The sequence below is a fragment of the Rhineura floridana genome, chromosome 6 (genome assembly GCF_030035675.1).
Source record: "Rhineura floridana isolate rRhiFlo1 chromosome 6, rRhiFlo1.hap2, whole genome shotgun sequence".
Classification (NCBI taxonomy): Eukaryota; Metazoa; Chordata; class Lepidosauria; order Squamata; family Rhineuridae; genus Rhineura; species Rhineura floridana.
Window position 1 is genome coordinate 68980695 of NC_084485.1, and position 22650 is coordinate 69003344.

At 41.5% G+C, this 22650-nt stretch overlaps 1 protein-coding gene across 10 annotated transcripts in view; it reads right to left on the reverse strand.

The window, feature by feature from the left end:
• ATP2B4 (ATPase plasma membrane Ca2+ transporting 4) overlaps positions 1-22650 on the reverse strand; it is a 184737-nt gene that overhangs the window by 54422 nt on the left and 107665 nt on the right. For all 10 annotated transcript variants that reach the window (XM_061632244.1, XM_061632241.1, XM_061632235.1 and 7 more), the window contains one exon: positions 10280-10477. In XM_061632244.1, the coding sequence (XP_061488228.1) occupies positions 10280-10477 (198 nt within the window). The remainder of the gene's footprint in view (positions 1-10279; positions 10478-22650) is intronic.

The following is a 22650-nucleotide window of genomic DNA, read 5'->3' on the forward strand; positions in this document are numbered from 1 at the left end:
TTTGACTGGTTATCCCACTAAGCTGCCCCCCCACCTCAAAAAATCAGGGAAAACAAGGCGAAGTCCACAAGCCAAATGCAGTACTTGGAAGGTATCACACTGTCCTCTCTGAACCCCAGCACCCAAAAGCCATCCCCAGCACCCAAACACACACCTTCATTTTCCTTCTCTTCATCCTTCCCTTCTTAGGGAAGCAGTAAACAATTGCAGCTAGTATTGTAATTCATGAAGTCTGCATATTCCCATACACACATACTTCACTTGATTTCGCTGCACTTGATTACTGGCTGCTGAAAATGTGACTAAGGTGAAAAGCTTTGTATTTGCAATGATGTCAGGAAATGTGAAGGCTCCATCTGTTAATTATTATGAACAGAATAATGGTCTGTTTGTTGGCGCAAATCACTTGATGTTGCTATTATCAAGTGATGAATATGCAAGCATGAACCAGCTGCTAGGATTGGAAGAGACCAATAAGCTATCAGGTGCTACATTCACCCGCAGGGCAGAACCAGCAGCGGTTGTGGTTCTTTGAAGCTCCCTCTGTAAGATACTTGCTACTACTCATCCTTACTTGTTTTGAGGAAGCAAGCTAAGCCATTCTTGTTTAGACAAGCTTTTAATGTCCCTTAAGACTGGGATTTTAGCTGGTTTATCTATTGGTTTTGAGGCTATATTATAATTATGTTTATAACTATTTTATATCTATTCTATGACTATGTTGGTAGTCACTCCGATTTTAAGGTGGGTGAGATATAAATAAAAATAAAATAAGCCACCCACATGTCAGAAGCAGTACCAAAAGATGACAGCAGGTGCCTGCAAAGGAAATGGCTCCAGGTAATTCAGGCAAGTCACCAGATGTTACAGGATGAGACAGAAACTTCCCTAAGGCCTCTAGCTAATCCAGTCTGGGAAAAATTCCTTCCCAAACCTAAATGTGGCACACCGAGATTATACCCAGAGCTGTGCATAATTCTGCAACTGTACCATGAAAATCCAGATATATTTTACTTAGGTTTTTTTACACCTTTCCACTTAAAGTAGCACTCAAGGCAGCTTACAACAATTAAAATTACAACATAATTATACATTATGAACTATATAAAAACAACAGTCTAAAAAAACCCCAACCCAAATGCAGCAGCCTTAACATCATATGGTACTAAAAGCACAGGTAAAGACTACAGACTCTGCTAGCATGTAAAAGAAAGTAAATAATGATGGTTCTATGTGAATTTGCCTGTGAAGAGAATTCCACTGCTGGAACATCACCACCACACAGCCTTGTTTTAAATGGCTTTAGCTAATGAAACCAAATTAATTTTGAGCGTTAATTATGCACAGGAGCCACCTAAAACTAATGCCATCCAAGAAAACAGCCTGATTATAATAATGATTGTGTGAAATTTGATTTCCTGAAGGTTCAGCATACAAAACCAGAATTTGAAATCTAGCACAGAATTTGCAATCTTGAGAACTTCAAAGGAAGAGGAAGGGAAGGATACTGTGAAGTGTAGAAACTATCTACTCCTATAATCTGGCTAATGCTTACATTACCACAAAATGTTCTACAGCAGTAGTTCCCCTCTCCCTCCCCGCCCATGAACCACTCAAACACTGCTGTAGGTCTCGCCGGACCACTTAAACCTGATTTCTTCAGTGCTGGCATAGTCAAGACCAGCTTTGTGTTTTGAAAATCACCAGCCCTAGACCAGGCTGCTGAGAAAGGCCCATGTAGCTAGTATTTTTTTAGGGGTGGGAAATAGAATTTAATTTATTTATAACATTATTTATATAGACCGGCATGTATTATGAAAATCATAGGCCCTTGGCCAGCGTCTTTCTGGACATATCATCACCAGGTTGGCCTTGTTCTCAGTTTTCAGAAAAGAAGTAAATCATATGCAAGGCCAAGTGCAAATATTCTTCACTATTCAGTAACCTTTCTGCAGGCCACCTAAATGGAGCCTGTGGGCCAGAGTCTGAAAAACTCTACTGCTGACCTAGAGTGAAGCCCCTTTCCCTTCTTTGTGGTTATGTAATGAGGAAAATCGGAGTGAACATTACTGTGAACTATATAGCATGCAGAAGAGGAGAGAGTTATTATTGTTATATTCCCAAAATGCAGAGATATCTTTCTAGACAACAAAAAGATATCCTCTGATCAACTTGGTTTCATCTGTGAGCCTGATGGATGTTGCCAAAGGCTTAGTATAAAGCTTTTTGAAATGCCTGTGGAGATTTGTCCACACAGCAGGCAGTAGCTGACACAATTATAAACATATTAACTGGTAAATGTGAGTTCTATAAAAAAGGCAGTTTGCTAAGGATCAAGGTCCATACTGGAAGCTTATTGTGAGACATGGGCTACGACTAATTTTCAGATTTTATTTGCACAGAATGTGAATGATGACCATAAGGATTCAGCTCACTGTTTTTGGACAAGTACTGTTGCTAGATGAATCTTTCGGCCAGTCAGAATAACCAGGACCCCTGTGCTACTAAGAGCCACTTAAAATCATATGGATTGATTCTTGGCTCCCACTTAATGGGCACAGTATATAAACCTTTCCAGAGGTATAGCTGTGTATGTATGTCTCTTGCTGTAAAACCAACAGGTGGCACCTTAAAAATGAATAAATTTCATTACGGCATAACCTTTCATGGATAGCTGTAGTCCACTTCATCAGCTACATGGAGTGTAATCCTCAGCTATCAGGTATATATATTGTTTTATACTGTTTTAAATTTTTAAATTGTGTTTTAAATTGTTTTTTAAAAGATGTCTTTTAAATTGTATTTGTTTTTTAGTTACTGTAAACCGCCCAAAGAGCTTCGGCTATGGGGTGGTATACAAGTATATAAATAAATAAAATAAATAAATATATAGACACAGGTGTTAAAAAAGGCGGGGAGAGGTGTAAACAGAGTTAAATGGAATGGAATGCAGAAATACAGTCTGTGACAATTCAATTAGAACTTAAATGTAGGCAAAGTGACCGTTCACAGCAGTAGTAATTGACTATCTTAAGCACTGTTGAGTAAAGCAACAATAACAGCTACAGCTTAACTGTGCAATCCTGTGAATGTCTATTCAGGAGTAAACCCCACTGAGTTAGATTTACTCCTAGGTAAGTCTATATAGGATTACAGTCTAAATGTATGCAAAACAAGCACAATGGCCCTTCACAACAGGAGTGATTAATGACCTTCTCTCTTACGGACCTGCCCATATATGGAGGTCATCATCAGAGAACAGCCTGCAGGTGCTTCTACTCTCTGAAATGAGGTGGATGGTAACCAGTGAGTAAAAGCCTCCTTGGCTGTGGCTCCCAGCCCCCCCCCCCCCGAGACTTACTCAGAGACAGAGGAAGGGCAGGAGATTATATATATATATATATATATAATTCCACCTCTGATATTTTAATGTGTTTGATTTGTTATTTTGATAATTTAATTGCTTTAATTGCTCTTAGCTGCCATGACAGTGTATTACTAAAGGGCAGGGAATACATTTTAAATAAAATACACAATAAAAATAAATACATCTTCAAAAAAAATCTTGTGCAAAATTTTGTACCAAGACATGCAGAATTCTGTAACCTCTTTATATACAAAGCAAATTTGAACATAGTTGCTTCTTTGTGTTATTTAATCTTCTTGTGTAGGTTACTAGGGCAAAGAATTCTGCAGGGCACAGAAACCCTGCCCCCTAATCATTCAAATCCTACCCCTCTGAGATTTCATTAGGCACCGCCCACACACTTCTACTCAGGCCTATCTTCACAACCATAAAAGCTAAAACCTTGGCTTTAAAAAAGAAAATAATTCTAGGACCAACACTGTATTCTCTGCATACACTGAAGCATGAACTACACAGCTCCCACAGCAAATCTCATGTGTAAAATTATTAGGGGATAAATGATCATACACAATATCTATTGATGAATTTGTTACCCCAAGAACCTGAGAGTGGTAGGTATATGGAACGTACAATCCCCTCTCACATGAGAATTTTCGACATGGGAGTGATTTGTGGAAGCAATCTAGAGTAGCTTTCCCTCACCTGATGCCCTTCAGATGATTTGAACTATAACTCCCATCAGCCCCAGCCAGCATAGCCAATCGTCAGGAATAATGGGAGCCTGGAACAGGATAAGATCAAGACAGGAAAAGCAGACCAGCACATGACAAGAAACATCTGGAGGATGCCAGGTTCAGGAAGGCTGATCTAGAGTTATCAGAGGTCCTGTGCCTTTAATAGCTGCATGAGAAAAAGCATTTCTCTTCTCCTATACCCCATGCCAGTAAAATATGCCCCTTGATTCTCTCTGGAATTCATTTTTAGAACCCACATATGGGTATGTTAACATATAATTTAGTATTTCTATAATTATAATTTTAATAACAGGGCACAATTGGCTACTTTATTTAGGAACATTTGAACCCCTTAGAGCTTAGAGGTAGCTGGGGAAATAAGGCCCCAAATGAAGAAATGACCCTCAAAACTGGCACATTTTAGGTAACAAATCTAAAGGGCTGTCACAAATTGATTTTTCAATAAGAGACATTTAAGAGCAAATTGATACGTTAGACAGCAATAAGTCACAAAGAACAGATGGTGTTCGCTCAAAAGTGCTGAAGAACTGAACAAATGAAATTACAAAAACTGCTAACTGTATAAAATCTGCTTGTGTGCCAGAGGTCTACAAGGCAGCTAACATAATGCCACACTGTGTTTTTTCTATGTATGTGCCTTAAAGGCTATAGAGTTGTTTGTGGAACTGTAGGACAGTGACTCATTTCAGTCCCAGAAAAATCAGTGAAAATTGTAGTAGTCAGAAGAGGATTGGTACAGTCTACCCACAGGATGACCTTATAGAGCAGCCACATTAAAAACAAGTTTCTGCACAGTACATTTAAGATCAAGACTCAAGCTACACCTTATGAGAGGACCAAGACCTGTAAAATTAAGCAGGGACCAGGATTCAGGCTGACAACATGGTTAGGATGGAAACTCATACAAGTTCTGTTGTAAAAGGAGCACCAACCAAGTATGAACAGGATATAGTCCCAGAGAGGGACTTAATTCAGAATTCAGGCATCAAGGTATATAAGTCTTGAGGAGAAAGTAGGGCATTTGACAAGATGGGAATTACTGGAGGACTCCTGAAGGGCCCAGGTGAGCACCAAAGCTTTATAGTAGCTCCAGAGAAAAAAGCTCCAAAGGAGGACAGGTAGGAATATCCTTGAGGGGGCAGCTTCCTCAATAAGTTTAAGACAGGAGAAGGAAACCAGCACATGACAAAAAGAAGGGGGAAGGACAGGAGGAAGAATTTGGATACAGGGACAGTAGAGAGACATCTGTGCAGAGTTCATCTTATGTTTTCTTTGTATTGCAGGTAGTGAATCGGGCTACATTCTAAGATAGCCAAGCATAAATGGAAGTTATCCAGGATAGACTTGGGACCTGGAAACACCATGTATCCTCTGGGTACACTTCATGCTATTACTCCTGCCTCTCAGTGCTTCCTCATCACTGCACTTCCCTGTTGTCTCCTTCGCTCCTGGTTCAGTCATTTTCCAGGTTCAGTGAAGGCAGCATTGTAGTAGTCTTGTTGCTAAGAAACTACCAACGAAAATGACTTAGCAGTTCTTGACCACTACAAGGCAAGTGTCTAGAGTAAACATCCTGTTTACTGATAAGCTGGGGTTGCCTAGTGGATGCTGCTGCACTCAAGGCAAGCAAGATGACCATCCTAAAATGTTATGTCCCAGGACACAGCCTAGAATGTGGCAATAGTAAACAGCAACATTATTCTTGGGCATAAGAGAAGACCCAAGACAGCTTTTAAAAAAGGACCATTGCACCTTTGTCTCTCACTACAGCTTCTTAGTGAAGAATCTTCTGGACTGACTCCGCCCAGGGTGCCCACTGGTTCCTCCTGGGCAGGAAAGATCATAAGAGGTCTCAGTGGAAATTTGCTTTGGAGTGTCATGTGTTTCTGGCCTTTGGTCCTGCCTTCTCTGATCCTGATTGCTCTTCCGTCTGGATTCCCAATTCCTGGTTTGCTCCAAACTCCTGCCCATAGCCCAGTCCTGACAACAGGGCACACCATTTACTCAATTGCTAGGCATGTCACAAACTGTGATACTAACCTGGCAAGTGAGGGGGACATACCTCTAGCATTGCAGGCAAACATAATTGTAAATGATGTTTAGGATGACAGGACAGAGTGAATGGTCTGATCTTACAAAAATAAAATGATTTGGCAATGAAATGTCAAATGAAATTCAATGACATGAGTGCAAAGTAACATACACTCAAAACAACTATTTAATGTAAGCACAGAATGTAGAGCTCTAAATTGCCACTCAGGAAACAGATTGTGGAGTCGTTTTGCTTTGTTGAAGTAAACAATCCACCACTGAAGTCAAAAAGGTAAGCAGAAAGGTTAGAAACTATTAGGGAAAAAGACACCGGGGGGAGAGGGCGGGGAGAGGAAAGAGAACAACACAAGAAAAAGCTAACAATACCCATATCAAAAATCATTGCTGTGTGCACAACTTGATTCCATGAGCTGTTCTATTAAATCACACATACAACAAGAAGATTGAACAGACCGGCAATAAAAAGTGTTGAGAAAAGGGACCAAAAAATACCAAAGACAAGGACATTTTCCATTATGAGGAAATACTTTTAAGTCTTTACAGTACTGGCCACCTGAGAGAGGATATCAAAGATGAAGGTAAAACTATGTAACATCCTATAAGGTAAGGGCAGGAAAAAATGAACAAGGAACTTGTATTTTAGTCTGGTCTCATGAGCTATGTATGGTATCTTTCACAGATGGAGATCCCAAGAACACAACAATCAGGGAGCAACTCAATGAGATTAACCACGATCAGGTTTAATAAAAATCTGTTTTCACATAAAGCAGAATTAATTTACAGAACTCACGTTCACTGGATTTGTGAAGGTTTGTAGCATAACTTCCTGGAGCTAGGTAAGAGCAAGGCAGGAGAAGCAGACCAGTGAGACCAGTACATGACAAGAAGAATAGTAGCTGCTACCATTACAGTAAAATTGCAAATCTGCCCTCCCCAACCTTGAGCTCTCTACTGCTTTCAGTCTAGTCACTGTCAGTCACAGGGCACTGGACTGAATTAATCATTGGTCTTACTGAATTTGGACTTCTTAACTGATCAGTCTGCTGCAAACAGCCACTCTGAATGCCAAGTCAAGGTATCCCACTGATACTGCTATAAATATTACTAGGTAATGGTATTAACTCATAGGGTAAACAAGAAGAGTTATCACAAGTTAATCAAAATTAAGTCAGAGCTCAGTTATTTCCTTACCATAGGGTATCATGAACCCACCCGTACACTATGCTCAATATCTAAGGCCCTCCTCCGGGTGCCTACTCCAAGGGAAGCTCAGAGGATGGCAACAAGAGAGAGGGCCTTCTCAGTGGTGGCCCCCAAATTATGGAATGGTTTTTTTTGACGAGGTGCGCCTGGCACCAACAATTATCTTTCCGGCAACAGGTCAAGACTTTCCTCTTCTCCCAGGCATTTTAGCATGTGTTCTTAAATTGTTTTTTTCTTAATAGTGTTTTTAAATTGTTTTTTGTATTTTAAAATTTGTATATTTGTTTTTATTGTTTTTAATTGCTGTAAACCACCCAGAGAGCTTCAGCTATGGGGTGGTATATAAATGTAATAAATAAATAAATAAATATCATGGTATATTTTAGAGCTGCATTCCCCAACCTGGTGCCTTCCGATGAAGTTGGACCACAATTCCCATCTTCCTTAACCATTGGCCATGCCGGCTGGGGCTGATAAAGAGTTGTGGTCAAAACATCAGAAGGGCACCAGGTTGGGGAGAGCTGTTTTAAGAGGCACTGATTAGTGTGAACTTACGCAGTAGGATGTGATTTCTAAGCACATACCTAACCCCTTTGCATTAATAGCCTAATCCTAATGTATTTATTGCCCATCACATGCTCTTAAAGTATCTTCCGCTGCCAACTTTGCTACTGATGTTACAAAATTATTTCAAGTAAGAGTCCTTATGTCTTCCTCTTACATGCTCTTAACATTTTGGACACAGCATGAGAGAACGCCAACAAGATCATTTAATGCCTTTCTTTCAAACTCTCTTTTCCCCCCTTCGTCTCTGAGGGGGAATGAGGAATACTCTACTAGAGGATTAACTAATTCCATATCAGATTGACCACAACAGTGTCTTCTCTCTTGTGTACAAAACTATTATTTGGATGTATCTGGGGAGGGGGGTGGGGAATGGTGGGAGGAGAAAGCTGGTAAAGATGAAAACAACTCTTTTGGCCAGGAACAGAGATCTTTATCTAGAAACAAGCGTACAGTTGCACTATTGAAGCTCTGAGGTGTTCAAAGATACCTCTCATGATGCTTCATCTTCAGCCTCTTCTTATTACCACATATCAGGAAGCTCAGAGTCTGTTTCCAGGTAATGGAACCCCCTCTTTTGAAAAGATAGAAGCTGGATGGAGTTATAAAAGAAAGACTTGACTTGAACACCAATGGGCAATTTACTAAAAACCAAGTGCTCTAAAGGAAAATTACCTAGTCCTTCTTGTTCTGCTGCCTGCCACAGGCAACACAGGTTGAGGATTTCCAGTACTAGACAGATACATATCACTGTTATGGAGTCAATAAATCCCAAGTTAGAGGGTAGGTAAGCCCTTTTTCTATAGAGGGTGGATGGCTGGGGATGTGAGGCTCTTCAGATGTTGCTGGACTCCAACTCTCACCAGCCCCAGCAGGCATAGCCAAGTGGGAGGAGTAGTCTAGAAACATCTGGAGGACCACAGCTTTCCCAACTCTGCTATACAGAATAGGATTTGGTCCCCCCCAAAGCGAGATGCTTCCAGATAACCTAAAATAGCATCTAGCTGGGAAAAAGAGTTTCACCTCAGTTGCCCTCCTTTCTTCTTCAATACTGTCAACCGCCCCAGCCTCCTTACTGTCAGGAATGTGGTTCAATTTGAACTGTCAGCTTATGGCAGCAATACAGACAACAATAAAGACAGAAACAAGCAATATCCCCTTTCCTTTATGAGATAGTTTGGTGGGATGGTATTTCAGTCCCATTTTATCCAATAAGGTTTCATTTTTCAGTCACTGATCCCTACCCAAACCATATAATTACTTGAATACCAGCATAACGGAAGCACATTTTTAACTGCAACCTACAAACAGGATTCCATCTTCTGTTTTAGGACATTTTATGTCACTCAAGTAAGAGTTAATTACTACTTAAGTAGAAATCACTTGTACCATCACTGAAATTCAGTCTAACGTGTGCACTAAGATTCTGAAATACTATCTCACATTCTAGATAGAAAACAATAATTTAAAAAATCCTGAATCTATAGCAAACTATATTGAATTATTATTTATTAGTAAGACTGAATTTTCCATTTGCTGGGACTTGCTCAGGACAAAGGAAGCAACTCTCTTTTGAGTGTGTTGAAGTCATCAGGAGTAGCTCCTTTAACCGACACAAATTTTTGGATCAAGCTGCCTGTTAGTGTTTCATTACACTCAGCATCGTTACGTGAAGCTGAAGAGTGGCAAGCCAAGTGAGCTGAGACTGTACGAGGGGAAGTGAGAAAGCTGCCAGCTGGGGAATTCAACTGGGGAATATATGTGTGTTTAACAATCAGTCAGGTAAGGGAACAAAGAAGGGAGAATATAAAATTAAATTTTCAGCTAGGGAAAATTCAGCACAAATTAATAGTTAACATACATTTACACTCAGTAAAGGTCTGGACCAGACAATACCCACAACAGTCATTTCTTGAGAGCACAAATTATTACATGTATGAAATGTGAAGGATCTATTCTAAAGCAATGATGAGGAATCTGTGGCCCTCCAGATGTTGGACCATAGCTTCCATCATCTCTAATTATTAGCTGTGCTAGCTGGGTCCCTGGATTGAAACTCTAGGTCAAGCAGGTCTGGCTTTCCCCTACCTCGACAATGCTGGCCTCGTCTATTTGTTCCAGTGTGATCGGGAACCTTATACATTGGAGTAGACGGGCGAGAAAGACGATGGGCAGACTACTGTAATAACCTGCTGAATGGAGTCATGCCTTGAAGCTTCTATTGAAACAGAAGGCCTGCCTGAATCAGAATGTGGTCACTTTAGCACAGGGTCTCTCATCTATTGCCTCCGCCTGCTGCAGCCAGGCAATACATACAGAGAAGGCACAAATCACTTACGTTCGCTGTCGCCACCAGGAGGGCGATAGAAAGACAGGCACAGGGAGATTATGGCTGCAATTTCCAAGATGATTAATGTGACATCCTGTAGTGCTTCCCAGACTAACTGCAGGAATGTTTTGGCCTTTTTGGGTGGGATGAAGTTCTGGCCAAAAGCTTGCCTCCTTTTCTCCAGATCCGCAGGGTTCCCAGATAGGCCTGCAAGCGAGGAAAAAAGAATTAAAAGGGAGCATCGAGAAAGCATGATTCCTTGGATCCCACTCTTTAAGTCCAGTTTCCTTTGTCCTCCACAACTTACAAAATATGCTACAAAGTACTTCCCAACCTGTTAAAAGTGGAGCTCTTCTGTGGTAGATGCGGCTTGCAAATAAACATTGCAAAAAACAACATGGTATCAAAGAGAGAGTGGAGGCACTGTAAATGGAAGGGTGACTCTGGGACACAAAAAAGTGAAACCACTCACTCTAGATCAGAGGTGGGTAATCTTTTTCTGTGGGTGGAGCAGAGGCAAAAGTGCACAGAACAACAATTGTAAAATTTACCTCTGAACAAGAGACCAGTTTCTACCCACACTTAACACATCCCCCTCTATCCTCCATTCAGGCAAGCGAGAGGCACGATCAGAGTTCAAGGACATATTTCAGCCAGGCAAAATATTCAGTGTATGAAGCAGGACCAGTGTGTGGGGTGTGGCCTGTGGAGAATTCTGAGGGCAGAATAGAGAGGCCTGAGGTTCCCCCTCCCTCTCTAGATTATGCCGTTGTTTTAGGAAACTTTCGCACCCCAGGAACACAATACCTTGTGTATCTCTTATTGTGCAGGCATGCAATCCAATATTTTCTGTGACTTCCACACACACATCACCTCTTCTGACCCCCTCCAAAACAGAGTTACACAGATCAGCAGTGATATCTAAAGCTGTCTTTTTGTTTTTTGAGGTGTCTTTCTTAAAGCTGTTTAAGGCCACCCTCCCCCAGTACCTTCTCCACTGCCACAACTCAAGGGATCTACATTTTTAGAAAACCTGGGCAGAATAAATCAGGAATAGCTGGAAATTATTAGGCAAAGATAATAAATGCCAATTACTGTGCAAAATTCACATTCATCGCTGAACTGGGATTTTTGAAATGTTAACTACACCCAATCCTATTTTTAATACAAGACTACTAAGGAGTACTCCTCTCATAATTTTTGTTCCCTGACAAACGCTGTCACATAGGAAGGGGTTTATCTCTTCGTCTGCCTGTAAGACTAACAGGTGCATATATCCAAAAGAAAGGCTCAACATCCCTGCATTTAACACATAGGTAAACCATGCATCCACCCCACATTAGGATTTTCACCATAGAAGTGATTTATACATGCATTTCAGGCACAGAACTGGTTGCACATAAGAGGCCTCGCTATCCATTTCTACCAGATCATGCTATTTTGCACAGGAGATTGCTGTTACTAGAGTGCCCCTCAGAAATAAAAGAGGAAAGGCAGCTGAGACTACATAGTAGCTCTTACTTGAACAATGCAAAGTGTCAAGGGTGCCAATGTTCCTTCTACCCCCCCCCCCAGACTTTCTTGCAGCCCGATGGTGGGGCCTGAAATACACCACAGCCTGAAGAGGGGGAGGGGAACAAGCAGTAAGGTCTTGCATGCAGAAGTGACCAGCAGCTTTGCTCAAGTTGGAGGTTCACTCTGCAATCTTCTTCCAGGGTGATACAGGGAAAGGGTGATAAGCCAGCCAAGTAAAGTGAACTAATTTCACGGTTGCCAATTCTGATGCAGTCTATGGGGGGGGGGGGACTTAATCTGCACACAAGAGAAGAAAGGGGAATGCAAGAAAGGATGGAAGAACTCTTGTTTCTTTTCTGCTTCAAAGCCATCAACATGTTGGTTAAGCAACATGAACACACCCCATCGCATCAATTCGTCCAGCCTCGCTGCTGCTACCTTTTACATGGAGAAGCAAATTGGAAATGAAACCTGAGCTGCCTAAACATTGGCCAGTCTCTCTGTTGCAACTGGGGCAGTAACAGTAGTGCTTCCTGCTGTAGTGGTGAGTTTCCTGGATCAGCCGTGGGTTGCACTAGATGGCCACTGAGGTTTCTTTCAACTCTATGATTTTATGACAGCAGTTGCCAGTGCTTTGCCACTGCCTCAGCTTTAGGGGTTAAATGGAATCACAGGGCTGTTGGGGACACCGTGTAAACCACCCAGAGAGCTTCGGCTATGGGGCGGTATATAAATGTAACATTGTTGTTATGTGCCATCAAGTCGACTACGACTTATGGCGACCCTATGAATCAGTGACCTCCAAGAGCATCTGTCATGAACCACCTTGTTCAGATCTTGTTAAGTTCAGGTCTGTGGCTTCCTTTAAGGAATCAATCCATCTCTTATTTGGCCTTCCTCCTTTTCTACTCCCTTCTGTTTTTCCCAGCATTATTGTCTTTTCTAGTGAATCATGTCTTCTCATTATGTGTCCAAAGTATGATAACCTCAGTTTCATCATTTTAGCTTCTAGTGACAGTTCTGGTTTAACTTGTTCTAACACCCAATTACTGGTCTTTTTTGCAGTCCATGGTATGCACAAAGCACTCCTCGAACACCACATTTCAAAGCAGTTGATTTTTCTCTTATCTGCTTTTTTCACTGTCCAGCTTTCACACCCATACACAGAGATCAGGAATATCATGGTCTGAATGATCCTGATTTTGGTGTTAGTGATACATCTTTGCATTTGAGGACCTTTTCTAGATCTTTCATAGCTGCCCTCACCAGTCCTAGCCCCCTTCTGATTTCTTGACCATTATTTCCATTTTGGTTAATGACTGTGCCAAGGTATTGATAACCCTTGACAAGTTCAATGTCCTCATTATCAACTTTGAAATTACATAAATCTTCTGTTGTCATTACTTTAGTCTTCTTGACCTTCAGCTGTAGTCCTGCGTTTGTGCTTTCCTCTTTAAATTTCATCAGCATTCGTTTCAGAACATTACTGGTTTCTGCTAGTAGTATGGTATCATCTGCATATCTTAAATTATTGATATTTCTCCCTCCAGTTTTCACACCTCCTTCATCTTGGTCCAAACCCGCTTTCCGAACGATATGTTCTGCATATAGATTAATCAAATAGGGTGATAAAATACACCCCTGTCTCACACCCTTTCTGATTGCGAACCAATCGGTTTCTCCATATTCTGTCCTTACAGTAGCCTCTTGTCCAGAGTATAGATTGTGCATTAGAACAATCAGATGTTGTGGCACCCCCATTTCTTTTAAAGCATTCCAGTTTTTCGTGATCTAGACAATCAAAGGCTTTACTGTGATCTATAAAGCACAGGATGATGTTATTCTGAAATTTCTTGGTCCATTCCATTATCCAACGTATGTTTGCAATATGATCTCTGGTACCTCTTTCCTTTCTAAATCCAGCTTGGATAGCTGGCATTTCAAAATCAAATATTCTTTCTGACCAACATTTCTCTCTCTCACACACAGACACATGTCTATATTCACCTCACACACTTATTTCTGGATTGAACTAAATATATTAAATATGTATTTGAAACCCATGCTTGGGATACTTGCTTATTCTATGACGACGACGACGATGATACAATGAAGAGCACCTGTGCATCCCCATCACAATCTAGATTGGAATTGTTGGCTGGAGATTCCCTCTCCCCACAGGATCCCTGCAGCTGCTGTTTGTTGTTTTAAAAAGGAAGTATCTCATGCACAGGACACAAATACCTTTTTCATACCACATCTAGTTTGATCCTATGCATTATTACACTTATGCCCAACCTTCAAGGAGCTCAGAGCAACATTTCAACATCAGAAGTCCTATGAGGTAGCTGGGCTGATAGCTACTGACTGGGGCAAGGCCACCCAATCTGCTTTATGACTGAGTGGGAATTTGAACCCAGATCTCTTGATCCAAACTCAGTATTCCATTCACTGAATCAGACTGGCCCTTTTTTTGTCATGGAATAAAATTCTTTCCCCTAAGCAGATGCCATTCTGTTCCTGGAAAACCAGACTCACACTTGAAGACACACTAGCACTGTCTTTTAAAACCCACATCGCTGGAAATGTGGAGAAGATTTAATCGTGATCACAGGATTCTCCCTCAGGCCAAAGACTTCTCTATCGGGGGAACTAATGGTTCCCCACACCTGATCTAGAGTATGAAGATAGTGCATCCGTCAACATTTTTTTAATTTGTCACAATGGGGCTGGAAAAACTGTAGGTGACAACATGTCATAGAATGCTAAAAATATAGTACTGGTGGCTTTTAAGAATCTAAAATATGTATTCTAGTACATTCATCACATCTCTGTTCCCCATAACATTTTGGAAATGTGAATGATTTCATTGTGCCACATCAACAGCCTCTAGCTTTCCATGGCTTTATTTCTGTAGAATGAGCACATCACACTCCCCTTAGGCTATACTGGTGGAAGCTCCTTGCACAGAAAGGTTCTACCTTTGCCCCTCTCCCCCCAAAAACCTCAGCAAAAATGAAAGGATCCCCATAGAAAGCTAAATATGGGTAAAAAAAAGTTATGATTCAGTCTTTTCCTATAAGGTTTTATATCTAACCTGTATTCCAAAGGTGTTTTTTTTTAAGAGTTATAAATGGGACATCAAGTGACAATTGAAATGACATGTTTTGCTCAATTTCATGGTATTTTCTTCATATCTACATTGGAATTTTTCTTCCTAATATGCTACCAGAAAAAATGTTTGCAAGTCTACTCTGGAGCAAAAAAAATCAAAATGAAACAAGAAGTGACAAGGCCCTCGAGAAACGCAAACTTGCTTTCTTTTTCCTAGTAACTGCAATTTAGTTATTCTTGTTGTCTTAAAACCATTTCACATAAGATGAAAGATCCTGTGCCAAAGGAACTTCTTTGTGGGAAACTGCATGCATTTTGCATAAAGTGTTTTTGTTTTTATGTGCCTTCAAGTTGATTACGACTCTATGAATCTGTGACCTCCAAGAGCATCTGTCATGAACCACCCTGTTCAGATCTTGTAAGTTCAGGTCTGTGGCTTCCTTGATGGAATCAATCCATCTCTTGTTTGGCTTTCCTCTTTTTCTACTCCCTTTTGTTTTTCCCAGCATTATTGTCTTTTCTAGCGAATCATGTCTTCTCATGATGTGTCCAAAGTATGATAAGCTCAGTTTCATCATTTTAGCTTCTAGTGACAGTTCTGGTTTAATTTGTTCTAACACCCAATTATTTGTCTTTTTTGCAGTCCATGGTATGTGCAAAGCTCTCCGTTAGAGTGATATGACTGCCTCAGGTGGCAAAGGAGAGCAGTAGTGGCATCTTCCTGGCTGTTCCTCCTGAAGCCCTATGAGAGAAGGGACTGGGGACCTCTGGCTCATGTCCTGAATTTGGCCTACAAGGCCATTTCCCCCAAGCCTGTATGTCAAATGGTGGGGTGGCCATCTTGTCCTTTGCCTCAGACAGCAAAACTTATTTGGCTGGCCTTGTGTTCTGTCATGCACACATGCAGTGGGAGCCATTGCCAATTGTGGCTTCCCACTGGATCTGCACACAAACATGCAATTCTTTACATGTGATACGTAAGATCTACAAAATTGTCTAAATCAAAGTAGCTTTCATGTAGAACATTTAACTTGTGTGATGTGACAGACAAGGGGTTATGTATAGGCAGCAAGGAGTTGGCATTGTTATTTTATGGCAGCAGTTACTCTTAGGCCATATGTGGTTGGATGATGACTCCCAACAGTCCCCAGCCACCATGGACTTGTATTCCAACAACATCTGGACCATCACAGGATTCCCAGAGGTACCTCAGAGCAAGGTGTTTTTTCAAATCACCTCCCGAGATAAATATGTAAAATTTCACCCATTTGTATGTGTTCCACATTAGTGGGATTTTCAAATTCCTAATGTAATTCATAACCTGCAGCCCACATGCAGCGATAACAAATGATCTGTATTGCAAAGGGCTGCAACCAACTGCTGAAGTTAAGCACCTTACCATAGGACCTAACATGAAGCTCTCAATTCCTTCTACTGACAAAAGGTGTTTACCAGGGTGGTAGCTGTAGATATAAAGAAAACTATAACACTGCCTCAATGTATATTTCGTAGAGACAGCATTTTCCTTAGGATCATGGAATTTATGGATGAAATGAGACAATATGGCTGTATAACAATTGCAGAGATACTAGGAGCCAACATGGATTTATGAAGAACAAATCCTGCCAAACTAATCTCATCTCATTTTTTGATCTGGTAACCTCCCTTGTAGACTGTGGGAATGCTGTGGATATAATATATCTCGACTTCAGCAAAGCTTTTGACAAAGTGCCCCATGATATTCTGATTAGCAAGCTAGCTAAATGTGGGCTGGAATCATATTCAAGGAGTGCTTATCAATGGTTCCTTCTCAAACTGGGTGGAAGTAACGAGTGGGGTACCACAGGGCTCGGTCCTGGGCCCAGTGCTCTTTAACATTTTTATTAACAACTTGGATGAGGAGGTACAAAGCATGCTTATTAAATATGCAGATGATACAAAGTTGGGGGGCATAGCTAATTCCGTGGAAGACAGAAACAAAATTCAAAGGGACCTTGATAGGCTGGAGCATTGGGCTGAAAACAACAGAATGAAATTCAACAGGGATAAATGCAAAGTTCTACACTTTGGAAAAAGAAACCAAATGCACAGTTATAAGATGGGGGATACTTGGCTTAGCAATGCGACATGTGAGAAGGATCTTGGAATTGTCGTTGATCACAAGCTGAATATGAGCCAACAGTGTGATGTGGCTGCAAAAAAAGGCAAATGCTATATTAGGCTGCATTAACAGAAGTATAGTTTCCAAATCGTGTGAAGTACTAGTTCCCCTCTATTCAGCACTGGTTAGGCCTCATCTTGAATACTGCCTCCAGTTCTGGTCTCCGCACTTCAAGAAGGATGCAGACAAACTGGAACAGGGTCAGAGGAGGGCAACAAAGATGATAGGGGGACTGGAAACAAAGCCCTATGAGGAGAGACTGAAAGAATTGGGCATGTTTAGCCTGAAGAAGAGAAGACTGAGGGGAGATATGATAGCACTCTTCAAGTACATGAAAGGTTGTCACATAGTGGAGGGCCAGGATCTTTTCTTGATCGTCCCAGAGTGCAGGACACAGAATAATGGGCTCAAGTTGCAGGAAGCCATATTTCGACTGGACATCAGGAAAAACTTCCTAACTGTTAGAGCCATATGACAATGGAACCAATTACCTAGAGAGGTAGTGGGCTCTCCAACACTGGAGGCATTCAAGAGGCAGCTGGACAGTCATCTGTCGGGAATGCTTTGATTTGGATTCCTGCATTGAGCAGTGGGTTGGACTCGATGGCCTTATAGGCCCCTTCCAACTCTACTATTCTATGAGATGTTTAATAATAATAGTTACATTTTTATTCCACTCTTCCTCCAAGGACCTCAGGGTGGTATACATGGCCCTTCCCATCACCAGTTTTATTCTCACAACAAGTCTGTAGGGTAGGCTAGGCTGAAAGGTGGTGACTGTCCCAAAGTCAGCATCATGACTGATTGGGGATTTGAATTCTGGTTCCCCAAGCCCTAGTCCGATACATTCACCACTATGCCACACTGGCTTTCATATGACAATTATCACCAAGCAGGCTAAACCCAATGAATAGCTATGCACGACTGGGTGGATGTGATGCCTCTGTACAGCAAATGACTTGCCCAAGGTTAAACAACAGAGCCTTGGTAGAGAGAGAGAGAAACTGAACACATCTTGAGTGCTTGCCTGCAGCTCTAACCACAAAGCCCTCTGTGGCACAGAGCTACAAAGATTGATTCTTCCAAGAAGGGCTCTGGAGTTGAAGTCCAGAATCGTGGAGTCGGAAGCAATTTTGTGTGGAGTTGGTAGAAATGTATCGACTCCCACTCCCGTTTCAAAATAAAAACTTTCATAGGAATTTAGGAAAGTTTTCTTGTTCAGAAATTTTAATCAAATAAATATATTTTATGTTCTATCAATCTAGCCTGATGATTCACATGGTGGTGATGAAATGCCTTGTGCTACCATTTTACTACAGTAAATTTGTTATTACTAGTTAATATACATTGCCATTTATGAAGGAGTCAGAGTCGAAGTTGGACAGTAGAAAAATAGAGGAGTCGGAGTCGAAGGTTTGGCGTACCGACTCCACAGCCCTATTTCCAAGGACTATCGCTCTGTCTCTTTAATGTAATAGTTGCTAAAACTTCCGGCTGCCACTTAAGACACAGAGTCAGAGTCTTGGCAGCTCCCACAATGCTCTGCTTGGGTTGGAAAGGTCAGAATAATTCTCCTGCATAGTAATAATCTGGATGCCACTTTCTTTGACATATGGGATGCTGCTAGGGGTTCCCAGCAGGCACACAAGCCTGGAAAACTCTCTGACTGGTGACTTACATCTCTCCCTGCCCCCACAGATGAAGGAGAAGGAATTGGAAAGAATCTTCTTGAGCTACTGGAGCCTATTGGCCTAAACAAATGTTCTGGGTGAAGGGAGAAATTGATTTTGCTTCATCCATGAGCAAGCGGATCAGAGTGGCTGGGAAACAAGGAAGTGCAGCTCCTGTAGAGGGAGAAAAGACCAGACAATGCCCAAAACAAGCAGATGTGTCCTCCTAGTTCTAGGGGAGAAGAGGGCAAGGGGATACATTTTCCTACAGTGGTATTTCTAGAGCCAATCCTTTCTAGACCTAGAACTTCTGGCTGGGCCAGAAGCAAACCTGATTGGTCTTTCAGATTTTTCTAGGGAGCAGTGGCTGAGTGGGAGGTTCAAGAAAAGGAAAGCTTTCTCATTAAATATCCTAAGGCAGCCGACTCTGGAGGACACCAGGATGGAGGAAGCGGGTGTATGGTGTTGTTTGGATTCCTTTCCTCCCCTCCCTGTTGATTTATTTTTGCTTAAGTGAGAAAATGACTAGGCCAACACTGTGGGGCAAAATGTGGAGGGGAGAAGGGAGTGGGAAGAGATAGTGAGAACTCTCAATAGTGGAACCCCAACTCTGGAATGTTGTCTCCTCTCACCACCAACACTAATGGAGTTTCAATGCCAGCTATAGTTCTCCTAGGCATTTGGCAAAAAGTGGTGCCCCTTGGCTGGCTTATGGAGTTAGTATGTTGCTTTTAAGGTTGTAATTAAATGAAATACAGTTTTGTTGTATTTTAATGTTGTTCCTCATTCTGGTGTTGTGTGAACAATGAAGAGCAGGTTATAAACTTTTAATTTAAATAAATGCTCTTTATTTTTAATTTTTATCTTTTGAGTCCTTTTAGTATCACTCCCCCACATATCTATGCATATATACCTGTATGTATGTATGTATACATGCATATTGTATTGTACGTATTTTAACTGTACTTTATGTATTTTAATTTACTGTAATGTTTTGTGTTTTTATTGTGTATAATTTTATTATGTATGTGTGCGATTTTATTGTAAGCTGCCCTGAGTGCCCTATTGTAGGGTAGAAGGGCGCGATAGAAATATTTTAAATAAATAAATAAAACTGTGAACTTGGCATATTGTCTGGAGCAGTGGTCGGTTGATGGCTCATGCCAGTAGGACAGAGGAATCTGCTGCAAGTTTCAAATTCTGGACTATAACCCAGAGCAGATTCCACCATCCCACTGCCATGGAGCTGCCAGCTGACACTGGTCTGGAAAGAAAGGCATCCACAGATGCTGAGATGGGCAAGCACAGTCCTGTCAACAGTCATTCAGGAAGGTGTACTTAACATTTACGCATTTACATACACACTCACTTTTCCCCCTACAAGATGCAGTATGGTTAGTGAAGACATATGAACTTTTTCCCTAGTGCTCTTCTCTGCTCTGCTTTCCAGAAAGGAAACAAGACAGAGGTAGTCTGGGAAGAGACAGAAGGCTCAACTCTGGTAACATTAAAACAAGTCATTCAGGCGTAGCAATTTGTATTCCTGTTGACTTTAAGGAGGAGTCCATCCTCATCCTCTTCTTCTCACCTTGCTTAAACTCTTCTCCATGTGAGAACAAAAGCAATTTAAGAGTGTGTTAAATTCAAATAACTTTGTACAAACATGACCCTGAGACTGTGTACTTTAAATGATAATTAGATAGATATAACAGCTTCATCCATGGAAGTGATTTCTTTGAAATTATCCCCATTGGAGGATTCATACACGGAAGTGGAAATCTATGCAGATTTTATTAGAAAGGCCTTGAAGCAGGTCCCTACCATCTCCTGCTTACAACCCATTATTGGAAACCCCATGTTAATGTTTAATTCTAATGTATGCTCATTGTATACAGAGGCAGACATTCCCTATCTCAACTCCTGCAACTCCATTTAAAACTACCCCACAGTTCTAATCTTGGGCCCTTCAACCTCTCTTTTCCAAATTCGCACCAGGCAGAGCACAGACTGAAGACAAATCTGTTCCCTTACTGCTGTCCTCTCCCAAAGCAAGTGAAAACTAGGGAACAGTAGTGGAGAGAAGTTGGTGGATGCCCTGGCACTGACACAGTTAACCATCCCCAATTTTTTTCTCCTATGACAACCACAATGGGAAGGCTCTACAATGATTGCCTGGGCTGTTGCAGGAACTGTAGAAAAGCCGGCCTACACTTTGAACCAGACAGTGTGTCCACCCTCCTGCCCCAGCCTAGGATGGAGAGGAGAGCAGCTCCATACTCTGGGCCCTTTTCTCCCTAGATATATTAATATCAACATGTCAAGTCTTGCCCCCCAAGAGCAGTGTTGCCACCATGTACTAGGATGATGAGGGGGCAGGTTGACAGCAAGGTTCAGGTAGTTCACAGGAAGCTGCCTTATAAGAAGTCAGACCATTGGTCAATCTAGCTCAGTTTTGTCTACACTGACTGGAAACAGGTCTCCAGGGTTTCAGGCAGGAGTCTCTCCCTACTTGAACATGCCAGGAATTGAACGTGGGACCCTCTGCATGCAAGGCAGATGCTCTACCACTAGGTTACTTTCCCCAAGCACACTGGCAGAGTTAATCCAGCACTCCTGATGGTGCACTCAAACAACCCTGTCTTCATTGCTGCCCTGCACAAACCCCTCAGCATCCTGGTACATGGCAGTAAGGATGCTACTGGGAGGCCAGGTCTGCAGTGGTATCCTTCCCCACTGGCCACTCCTGATCAGAAGCAAATACATAGCACTGGGTCAGGTCTAGGCCCACGTATCATTTGGGCAGGATCAACTTCACTTGGGTTGATACAGATGACTACACTGTATCTGGGGCCTGTTTTCATCCTGAGGAGGAAAGCTTGTTTTGATTTTTGATTCTGTTATATTTACTGTATCTATATATCTTGCTTGTTTTATCTTTTATGTACACCGCCCAGAGAGCCTTTTTGGCTTAGGGCGGTATATAAATAAAATAAATAAATAAAATAATAAATAATATATTATGTGTGGGGCTGAATATCACTGGATAGTACAAAGCCCTGAATAAATCAGTCTTTTAGTGCTTCCTTTTCCTTGGCTCAGGGTAGACATGTTAAAATCCTGGATAGAATATTATGGTTCTGCCAATTCCCACTCCTGATGCAAATATCCCAGTGGTCATTCTCAAATCCTTCATGATTTTGATGCAATTATGAGTTATAACTACATGGACAAACATTGTAAAATACCAGTTTAATGAGGGCAGTGCTGAATGTTCACCCACATCATTTTCAGGTTTAACAGTGTTAGACCCTGCCTCCTAGAACTCTTGCATTTTGTTTTTCAAATCTGATCATTGTGATACTTCTCCAGATCTGTTGCTAATTCTGCACTGTTTTTTCAACTTCTTTGCTACTGGATCCCAGCCAATCAGAGATCACACAGTGAACATGATATTCTAATAGCGCAATGAAACCACTTAGATTTAGCTATATGAACGCATTACTGAAAACAAAAAGAAACCAATAGTATCAGTCTCACTAAGTGGGACGGGGAGAGAACATGTTCCCATTTCCAAGGAAACCATGCCAATGCTGTGCTGTGCTGTGCTGTCTTGCTGTGCTGTGGTGGTTTCATTGCCTGCCCTTCTGTCACTGCCACAGAACACAGCAGCAAGACATGGAGCTGGCTTAGCAACAAGGACATATTCCCTTCCCTACATTCCAAACAAGGGCTACCCCTACACAATGGGCAAACATTTATGCCCATTTCAAGGTGATTTTTTGTAGGGCAAAAATGTCAATGAAATGTGTCCCCATACTGGCTCATCTTTCCATTTTTGAAAGTTTGCATTTTCATTCTGATAAACATATTCAGAGACACATTATTTGTATTCTTGAACATTTCACTTGAAACCATCTTCA